General features: G+C 25.1%; 2 protein-coding genes across 2 annotated transcripts; one reads left to right on the top strand and one right to left on the bottom strand.

Annotated features, from left to right (window-relative positions):
* The first annotated feature begins 184 nt into the window (after window positions 1-184).
* Window positions 185-5,633, top strand: LOC112762473 (cytochrome b561 and DOMON domain-containing protein At3g07570). Its single transcript, XM_025808317.2, has 4 exons — window positions 185-435; window positions 2,356-2,482; window positions 3,443-3,723; window positions 5,228-5,633. The coding sequence occupies exons 2-4, from the start codon at window positions 2,431-2,433 to the stop codon at window positions 5,522-5,524; spliced, it is 630 nt and encodes a 209-aa protein (XP_025664102.2). The 5' UTR covers window positions 185-435; window positions 2,356-2,430; the 3' UTR covers window positions 5,525-5,633.
* Window positions 5,634-7,069: 1,436 nt separating this feature from the next.
* Window positions 7,070-9,665, bottom strand: LOC112733223 (tyrosine decarboxylase 1). The gene is made up of 2 exons (XM_025782116.3): window positions 8,911-9,665; window positions 7,070-8,118 (listed from the first exon to the last, which is right to left on the bottom strand). The coding sequence occupies exons 1-2, from the start codon at window positions 9,584-9,586 to the stop codon at window positions 7,154-7,156; spliced, it is 1,641 nt and encodes a 546-aa protein (XP_025637901.1). The 5' UTR covers window positions 9,587-9,665; the 3' UTR covers window positions 7,070-7,153.
* Between the last annotated feature and the right edge of the window lie 585 nt (window positions 9,666-10,250).

The raw sequence follows: 10,250 nt of genomic DNA, 5'->3' as shown, positions 1-10,250 counted from the left end.
GTTTGAAATAATGATAAAGATTGGGAGACAAAGATAAATTTTTGTATTATGTTTAGTATAAAGCATATAGAATTAAGTTATGTCTAAATATCTTATTTAGTTTAAGATAAAAATATAGATTGAAATATTTAAAATTACCAAAATACCTTTACTATAAAACTCGAATCTCCTTCCATTAATGAGTATGATCAACTCTCTTTCTCCTTTCTTCTTTGTTGGAAGTCTCGAATTGTGCATGCTTCCTAGTCTCTGCAACCTCCGTCCAATCTGCTGCCGGCAGCACAACTCAGACCCTATTAAAATATCCAATCATCATCCTCCTACTCTCCTGGTCCTTTCTCCCGTGTTCGGATCCACTGTACCCTCTCCCTCTCTCTCTCTCGTTTCGCGCTTGCCATTGTCCTGCATCTGTTTGAGTCGTGCCGCCATATTCAGGTCCGTCATGCCGCTTTTGTTCTTTATTGTGCTTGTCGCACCACTTCAGTTCCAGTTTTGTGTTGCCTCAATCTCTCTCATTACTCTTCTCTTTTCTATTATAATTTAAAATTTTTTTGCTGAATCTGATTTTAATATAAGTTGATGAGATTGTTGTTGTTTTTTGGTATTATTGTTGTCGTTGGTAGATTTTGGTGATAGTAAAGGCGTGGTGGTGGGATGAGAGGTGAGGTAGGATTGGGAATGAGAGGTGAGGGCTTGGTAACGGAAGAATTTTGAATGATAGATTTAGAATATAAAATTTTAAATGAAGGCATTTGAAAAAAAAAAGTTATTAAAATTTTAGTTTTTGTCTCCAAAATTTCAGTCTGATTTTTTGTGCTTCTATTTTCTGAAGGTACTAAAAGAAATGAAATTTTGTATCGCAAACTTAAATTTTAATTTCAATTTCTAACCACCAAATATAATACCAAATCTCAATATTTCAATTTCAGTCACAATATCCCATACCAAACACTATCTAATTGTATAAGTCTAAAAGCTAAGATACAAGAATTATAGTTTTTTTTTTATCACTTGATTCCAAACTCTTTTTTCTATAAAGGCAAACTCGGCCCACTGAACACAACCAAGAAGAAAGTAGCTACTAGCTAGGGACATAAAAAAAAATTAGGTTGGGTTGATGTAGTAATTAATTTATTAGTCTATTTAAGTAAATGTTGATGGTTTGAAATTCATCTTATGTATGTAGTAATTTATTAGCCAATGATAAATTTAAAATAAAACTCTAATCCGTAATAAATTAGTCATTGATCTATCAAGTTAGAAAATACCATAATAATAAAAAAAAAAAACTAGGGACATAAAACACTAGTAGTTCCAACAAAACATTCTTAATCTCACAAACGTTATTATCTATCTTTTAATTAATTTTATTTGTCCAATCAATAATAATTTCCTATCAATTAGGAAACTTCGTACGCAGTGTATTTGGTCAAACAAAAATATATACATCTAATTTGTTATTTTTCTAACCGGCTAATAATCCAACCATTTCGATAACTCCTATATATAAATTAACAAAAATAAATGATTAAGTAGCTCTCTCTCTCTCTCTCTCTATATATATATATATATATATATATATATATATATATGCTACAATCTATCTTTGATTTTTGCGTCCTCCAATTCATTATTATTATTGCACATAATTAATAATGAAGATAATCACATACCTTTGCCTAATAATATTGCTCTCAACAAGTACTCTTGTGAGTTCACAAGATTCATGTGCCTCTGAAGTGTTACAACTAGATCGACCTTATCCTTTTGATACAACTATACTCAAGTGTAGTTCTGTTTGGGAGCCTCACAACTTCATCCTTAGAGTATGTAAGAGTGTATAAAAATAATAGAAGTGTGTATTTTAATTTGAGAATTACATTAATTTCTCTTATTTGTGTATATATATATATCATCACATCATTTTAGTAAACAATTGTTTTTAGTAAAACATTAAGAACAAAAGAGATGCTTGCATAGTTATAAATTAAAGTATCTCTAGCTAAAATCTTTTTATTTGAGATATTAAAATGTGTACTTTTACTTTGAAAAGTATAAAGGATCATGTCATCTTAAAATCCATCTTAAGACAAAGAAAATTTTAAAGTTTTGTCTCTATTTTTTCCTCAAACATATTTATGTCTTCAATAATATTTTTATTTCTTTATTTTAAAATAGTAACAAAACGCTACTGCTAAAATTAGCTAATTTTTTTATATAAAAAAAAATTGTGTGTAATTCATCGTTATAGGAGGATTATCGGACGGCGAGGTGGTTCCCGGAGAAGGAGACCTCTATGTCATGAATGAAACAATTATTCGACCTAATCCTTCAATAGTGTACATGATTTTTCAGTTGAAAACTAACCAACCTTCTTCAAAGCTTATATATTCAATTGGACCTAATGGTGTTTTTCCTGATACTCAAGGCATGTTGCAACAACATAGTGATGCTATATCCACAGTCATAGATTATTCACAAGGTTAGTGAATGAAAAATTAATTAATCTTATTATGTATAATAAAGAATTTGGTTAATTCAGATATATGTAGAATATATGATAAATACTCACATAAAGATATTTTTGTATAAAGAAAATAGTTAAAACAATTAAATAATTGACATATTTAATAATTAAATTGTTTAATATAATATTTATAAGAAAAAATTCGATTTCAATTTTTTATTTATTTGTTTTTTTCTTTTTGATGAGTTAATTTTTTTGTATTATTAAATAATTTTTGAACCTTTATTTCAATATATTTAAAAGAAATAAAAAATACTTCTCGACTTTTTGAAAGTACAAAAGTCAAAATCCATAGTCATGAGTTTCACCTCATACCCTATTTTAGAGTACTAGGCCAAAAATATTTCCATACACAAAATTTTCACCCATCATTCGTAAATTTTATTCCAAACTTCTTGTAGGAATTTTTTGTTTTTGATATTGGAGTGGTAATAATAGTGTTTTTTTTTTAAATGTGGACTGTTAGAGTATTATTTTCAAATGTAGAACCGTTTAATTAGAAAAGTAGAAATCGAACTATTCGATTTGTAGAGGTACAGAAATCGAATCGTCTAATTTGTAGACGTACACAAATCGGACCGTCCGATTTATGTTTAAAAAAAATTAATTTTGAGGTACAGAGATCGGACCCTCTAATTTATGTACATTCTACCACTTTATAAAAAATAAAAAAAATTACAATATTAAAATATATCGCTATTTTTACTTTCATTCCAAAAAAAAAACAGCCATTTTATAGACATTCAATTTATGTTAGATATTTAATTTAAATGGCATCACTCATAATGAATAATTTGATTAGATAGAATAATATAATATAATATAATATTATATTTCTCATTAATTTCTTTTTTTTTTGTTTTCTTCCATTATTCTAAACTTAATTTGTGCTCATATGTAATTAATATATAACAGGTGAAACTAGTGAAGTTTCTTACTTAAAACTCCGAAGAAGCCATGGAGTAATCAACATGACATCATGGAGCATTCTAATGATAATGGGTTACATAATTGCAAGGCATTTCAAGAAATGGGATCCAATTTGGTTTTATTTGCATGCTTCAATTCAAACAATTAGCTTTGTTGCCGGAACAGCTGGAATTTTAATTGGTTATGCATTGTCTAAGAAAGTTGATGCCAATGTCAATAATCACAAAAATATAGCTATCATCATTCTTGTCCTTGGAATCCTCCAGGTAAATATTTCTTCAATATATAATTATATATTATATATTGTACTTTACCATATTTTGAATTTAATAATTTCAATAAAATCTTTATAGTAGTAATTCATCTTATTAGTCGACTAACAATTTGTGTGGCCATAAATTCATCTATATAGTCTGTAATATTGTAATGTTGGAAAACAGATTGTAAGCAAGAAAATCAGATCGGATTTTATTTGCAAGAGTGTCGGTTTAAAAATTTTGGATTAAATATTGATGATACCCTATCGTTTAAAATAGAGAATTATTTATTTGTCTTTTTTTTTTAAAGTGAAAAATGAGACTCAAATCCATCATTTTTAAGTGAAAATGAGGAGGTAGAGCTATAAGTCTATAACTTGTTGGTGAATTATTTATTTGTTCTTTGGCAAAAGATCGGATTACAATTAAATTAATATAATACATGTAAGTATAAAAAATATAATTAAAACACATGCTCAATTATTAGAAGCTAAGGAACTATCACAAAAAAAATGTTTTTTTTTTTAAGTCCAACTTAAATTCATTCATATATTCAATTAGCAATTAATAAGTAGTTCGCATGGAGTTGACAATAGCGGGCAAATTTATTCATGACTAGACAATTATTGATTTGTTAGTATTTTTGTTGATAATAATATTACAAAAATATAAATATTTTAAAGTTATATTGATTTTGTTTTGATATTATAAATTATGATAAACAAAATTTATAGAATCAAACTATTTTTATAAAAAGATCGTAAGGAATAAAAATCTTAGTTTTGTTAGTTAAAAAGATCAAGCTTTTTAAAGATAAGAAAAAAATTAAATAATAAATTTTTTAATTATTATTTTTATGAAAAATAGTTTAATTTTTTATATTAATTAATTTTAATATTTATTATCTAAAACTTGAAAGAATTTAATGTGTATATTTTTATATTTAATTAAATTTTAAATCTGTTATATAAATAAAAATAATTCATTTGTTGTCTGTTATTTAAAAATAATATTTTTTCTTTATATATATAAAGTTATAATTAGATATTAAAAATATAAAATATAAAATATAAATTATAAGTTATATATTAAAAAAGAAGTTTATTAATTTTGGAGAAAAATATTTCATCTTAATTTTAATAAAAGAGTATCATGTGACATATTTTGGTTGTTAGATTAATAATATAATATAATATAGTTATATTTTTGTTTTTGTTTTAATATTTTAATTTAATTTCAATTATAATTAGAGAATATCATATGGTATATTTTAATTGTCAAATTTATAATTAGTTATTGATAATAATATATAAGAAAGTTAGAGTAGATGAATGAATGAAAAAAATAGAAAAGAAAAAAAAGAAAAAGAAAACAATTTTTATTTAAAAAAATAATTTAATTATAATAAGAAAAGTTACATATAGCATGTTTTGCTTATAAAATTAATAATATATAATAGATTGGTTTAATTGATTAATTAATACATTTACATGTTCTTTGACATTGTATGTAGGTATTTGCAATCATATTAAGGCCAAAACCAGAATCAAAATTACGCAAATATTGGAATTGGTACCATCATTATATTGGGAGAATTTTGATTATATTCGCCATTGCAAACACAATTTATGGACTCTCTTTAGCAAAGGAAGGTTCTAAATGGTTTCTTGCTTATGGAATTTCGATTGCCATCTTAGTTATCATCACCATAATTTTGGAGGTAAGAATGTGGATAGTTGCCAGAAGAAAAACTCAGTCCACAAATAATTCATCACATCCTCAATCCTTGGAATTTGCTTACCAAACTTAATTAGTTTGATTCCACAATAATCATTTATTTGTAACTTCTTTTTATAATAATCTCTTGTATTTTTTAATAATTAATATAATTAATTCTTCAAAGGAAAAGTAAAATAAAATTCAATTATGTTATATATATGATAATAATAGAAAATATAGATGCACTACCTTTAAATTAGTCTATATAATTAGGATAAAATATTTTAATTTATTTATTATCCTAGAAGACTTTATTGCTAGTATTTTTTTTTCTTTACAAATTAATTTGTCCAAATTATAAATTCTTAGGAATTTATTTGCCATCTTAACATTATTCTAGTATTTTCTTAACAATTAAAATATTTTTTATTAATTAAAAATAATTTAAATATAAATTTAATTAATAGCACTATATTTTTATACAAATATCAGGAATAGTATTTTATGTATGAATAATGTTAAATAAAATTAATAATTCCTAAAAAATGTCGTCAATTTATGAAAGCAAAAAGCTTATTAGTGCATTCAACAATTTTAGGTGTGGAAATTTATGAATAAATCTATATCTTTATTAGCTTCAATTATTGAACTAAAAGATTATTGCCATATATATAATTGTTTCTTTTATTTCTTGCCTCTAGAAATGTCGTTTAGTATTTATGAAAGTATGGGTCAAAATTATAAATGGAACTATAACAATGCTAGCTATTTCAAAAGTAGAAGAAATCACGTACAATCACAGAAGAGAATAAATCTATTAATCTAATAAAGTTGCCAATCAATTTGGTCGGAGCTAATAGATAATGTATATACAAATTGAACCAAGGACAAAAAGAAAACACATTAGTATATGGTTTTCTGGGGATCATAGCTGCATTAATTACCATAGATATGAAGGGATATACCCAAAAATAAATATATAAAACATTGAGTATATGATGTGCTGGTTGTAATATACTAATATTCAATTATTGTACCATCTTTAATATATCAAATAATAATTGCTGACATTTAAAAAATAATAATACTAGAAAAATAAAAAAATAATTAGTCTAAATATATATAGTTTAAATATATTTTATTTAATATTTATTTATTATAAAATATATTAAATAAAAATAATAAATTTGGATAATTTTTTACTAATATTTTTTGAATATCAAATATTTTTGTCAAAACAAATCCTAAAAATCTAATTTAGCACAGAATAAAAATAAACTTGGATCAAGTGAATATATGTTATTATTATAGTTATCATAATTAAATCAGTGATCGAACCAATTAAATTATTGGTTTACTGATTTATTAATTCAACTAATAAATTACTGGTTGAATCGATAAAAGCGGTCTCATGTAAATAAAAAATATAAAATAATCAAAAACTTAAAATTAAAATTTAAAATACATATTTACACTAACATTTTATAAAAAATCAAGTCTCAACTTCTAAAAATAACTAATAGAAAAATATAGAATTTATCAATACTATTATAATAGTATCTTAATTTAATTTGACACAATAACAATAACAATTTATTCATAAACCCTGTCATCTAACTTTTGATAAAAATAAAGATTTATTGAAGTACAATAATAACCTTTATTGAAGAAACTAAAAACATTCATTATTGAATTACAATAATAACCTTCATATGTAGTTTTAGGAGGAACCTAGTAGTAAAGAATCTGCATGCTCTTGAATCAACTTCCATGCCATGATCACATGATGTTCCTCAGTTAAGGTAGCACCAATTGCAAATCTAATCATAAAAGCACCTTCAACTTCACCATGAGTCATGTACACTTTCCCTGAATTGTTGATTGATTCCAACAATTTTCTATTCAATTCATTAACTAAATAATCATCATTCACTAATTTCCCATAGCCATGTCCATTATGGTAATTATCATCATAATTATTTTTATTATTATTATTATCATGATAATAATAATAATAATTGGATCTAGCAATTGTTGATGGTGAAACCCTAAAGCAAACTAATGAGAATTTCCTAGGAACAACAATCTCAAACCTCTTATCCAATTTCACTAACCCTTCAAAAGTCATTGCCATATTCACATGACTCCTCAAGAAATTCCTTAGGTTTTCAACACCATAGCTTCTAAGAACAAGCCATAGTTTGAGTGCATTGAATTTCCTACTCAAAGTTATTTGCCAATCTTTGTAGTCAATCACTTGCTTTGACTCAGAAGCCTTGTTCCTCAAGAATTCAGGGTTAGTTGAGAGGGATTTTGTAAGGGCATTATGGTCTTTTACCCAAAGACAACAACATGCTAAATTGGTCAAGAACCATTTATGGGCATTGAAGCTAAAAGAATTAGCACCTTCAATACCATCAATACAAGACCTAAATTCAGGACAAATGCAAGCTGATCCAGCATAGGCAGCATCAACATGGACCCAAATTTCATATTCTTTTGCCACATCACATAATTCCATTAATGGATCAATAGATGTTGTGGCGGTTGTTCCCACGGTGGCACATAAATAAATAGGTATTAACCCATTTTTCACATCAGAATGAATGGTTGAAAGGAGTGAGTCAGCTTTCAAAGCAAATGAATTTGATCTCTTAGTCTTGATGGCCCTAACATTTTGAATACCTGCATTTTTTTTGAGTTTTTAAAATTTGTCAAACCAAATCATCAAGAGTAATATATATGTATTACACATTTATAGCTATATGTTTAAGAGATACATAACTAACATAAGTATAACCATTAATATTATATTGATATAAATATAATTGTTGTTCAAATGTTAATTATTTCTTGATTATTTTTTACTTTTAGACATTATTCTAGCTTATCTAGATTTCATACTTAATATAGTTATTTTAAAAAAATACTAATATTTGATTTACTTTAATAACTTTATAAAAGTATAAGAAAAACAAAGAAAAAAAAAGAGATCAAATTAAATCAATATTTTGATTTTAATGGATCAAATTTGTTTCCATTATTTTAACATAATCAAAATAAAATTTATAATTTATATTAGGTTTAATTATTCTTTTCGTCCTATAATTTTATTAAATTTACAATTAAATTTTTGTAATTTTTTTATTAAGTCCTACACTGGTTTTAATTTTATAATTAGATCATTTTCATGTCAAAAATATTAAAATTAACAGAATATTTATTTAAACAAATATATAATTAAAGATTTAATTAAGTTCTCTTCTTAATTATAGATAACCTTAATTTGCAGAAAAATATTCAATTAACTCTAATATTTTTTTATTATAAAAAATTTAATTACAAAATTAAAAATAGAATAAAAATTCAATTAAAAAAATATATAAAAAAACCTAATTAAAAATTTAGTAAATTATAAGAACTAACACAATAATAAAACTTTTATATTAAACCAAACCAAACTAGAAACATCCTTACCAGCAATTTGTGCTGCCTTTCCAAATGAACTATGTGTTTGATCAGAACCATAAACAACAAGCTTCCCTATGTTGTCCCTCCCAATTTGGCTAAGCTTCTTGTCCCTTGCAGCCACAAGTGTACACAACACAGCTTCACAAGTGGTCCCTAACAAAACCCCACCACCATTATTATTACTACTTTTGTAAAGGAATTGTTGTGGAAGCTTTAGAACTTCACCAAGCCAATCCATAACAATGGTTTCAAGCTCCGTAGCTGCTGGTGATGAAATCCAATTGAATCCAACCACATTGAATCCGGAACTAAGCATCTCGCCCATGAATCCAGCTACGCTTCCGCTACTTGGAAAATAGGCATAGTAATTAGGGCTCATCCAGTGTGTGATTCCTGGTATGATGTGTTCTTGAACATCTTCAAGAATCGATTCGATTGGTTCGGGGACTAATGGGGCTGAATCTGGCAAGTGTTTTCGAAGGTAGTTCGGTTCGACTTGGCTTCGAACCGGAAAATTTGAAACTTTGGTGTAGTAGTCAGCAAGAAAGTCAATGATCATGTGACCTTGTTTCCTGAATTCTTCAGGATCAACAGGGTTCATGACCCTTTTTCTTTGTGGTGGTGATGATGAATCACTTTGATGATGATGATTATTATTATTATTCAATGTGTTCATCTCCATATATGATGGTTCGGATGCAAGTAATTTGATGTAAGCTAGGGTTCTATTATATGCTTAGTTATGTATATGAATAATTATATGCATTGCTCACCATGTGTATATATATAACCGTGATTACATGATTTCCCATATTCCTATAGGAATAATGCTACTAATATTATTATTTTTTGTTATCACTTAATCAGTAATAATTTATATTTATATTTATAAAAATTTTACACACAAAAAATATATAATTTATATGTATATATATTTATTAAAATTTATATATATGAATCAATACAGTTTGTATTTATATTTTTTAAAGTTTGTACATATAAATTAATAAAATTTATTTATTAAAAATATTTAGTATTTATGCTGATTAAATGATGACAAAAAATATTAAAAATTATTTTACTTAAAAATTTTTCTTTCTATACTAAATTGTTATTATTTTAGTTTGATTATTAAGAATTTAAATAATTTAATTAGATTTAATAATGACATCGATAAAAAAATAGAGTTTTTTTAACAATTTTTAAATTATTATTAAGTTTTAAAAGTAGAAAAAAATTAAAAAAATCATATATATAAAATGATTAAAAAATTTATGTATAGAAATTTTTATTATAAATAAATATAATATATGATTGAATATAAGTTATAACCACTTACATTCAAT

Source organism: Arachis hypogaea, chromosome 2, assembly GCF_003086295.3.
Source record: "Arachis hypogaea cultivar Tifrunner chromosome 2, arahy.Tifrunner.gnm2.J5K5, whole genome shotgun sequence".
Taxonomy (NCBI): domain Eukaryota; kingdom Viridiplantae; phylum Streptophyta; class Magnoliopsida; order Fabales; family Fabaceae; genus Arachis; species Arachis hypogaea.
This window is presented reverse-complemented; position numbering and strand designations above follow the sequence as displayed.

Coding starts and splice junctions, on each gene's coding strand:
- LOC112733223 (XM_025782116.3), bottom strand. CDS start 9,586: ATGGAGATGAACACATTGAATAATAATAATAATCATCATCATCAAAGT. Junction 8,119..8,910: donor AAAGGCAGCACAAATTGCTG/GTAAGGATGTTT, acceptor AAAAAAATGCAG/GTATTCAAAATGTTAGGGCC.
- LOC112762473 (XM_025808317.2), top strand. CDS start 2,431: ATGTTGCAACAACATAGTGATGCTATATCCACAGTCATAGATTATTCA. Junction 2,483..3,442: donor AGTCATAGATTATTCACAAG/GTTAGTGAATGA, acceptor AATATATAACAG/GTGAAACTAGTGAAGTTTCT. Junction 3,724..5,227: donor TTGTCCTTGGAATCCTCCAG/GTAAATATTTCT, acceptor CATTGTATGTAG/GTATTTGCAATCATATTAAG.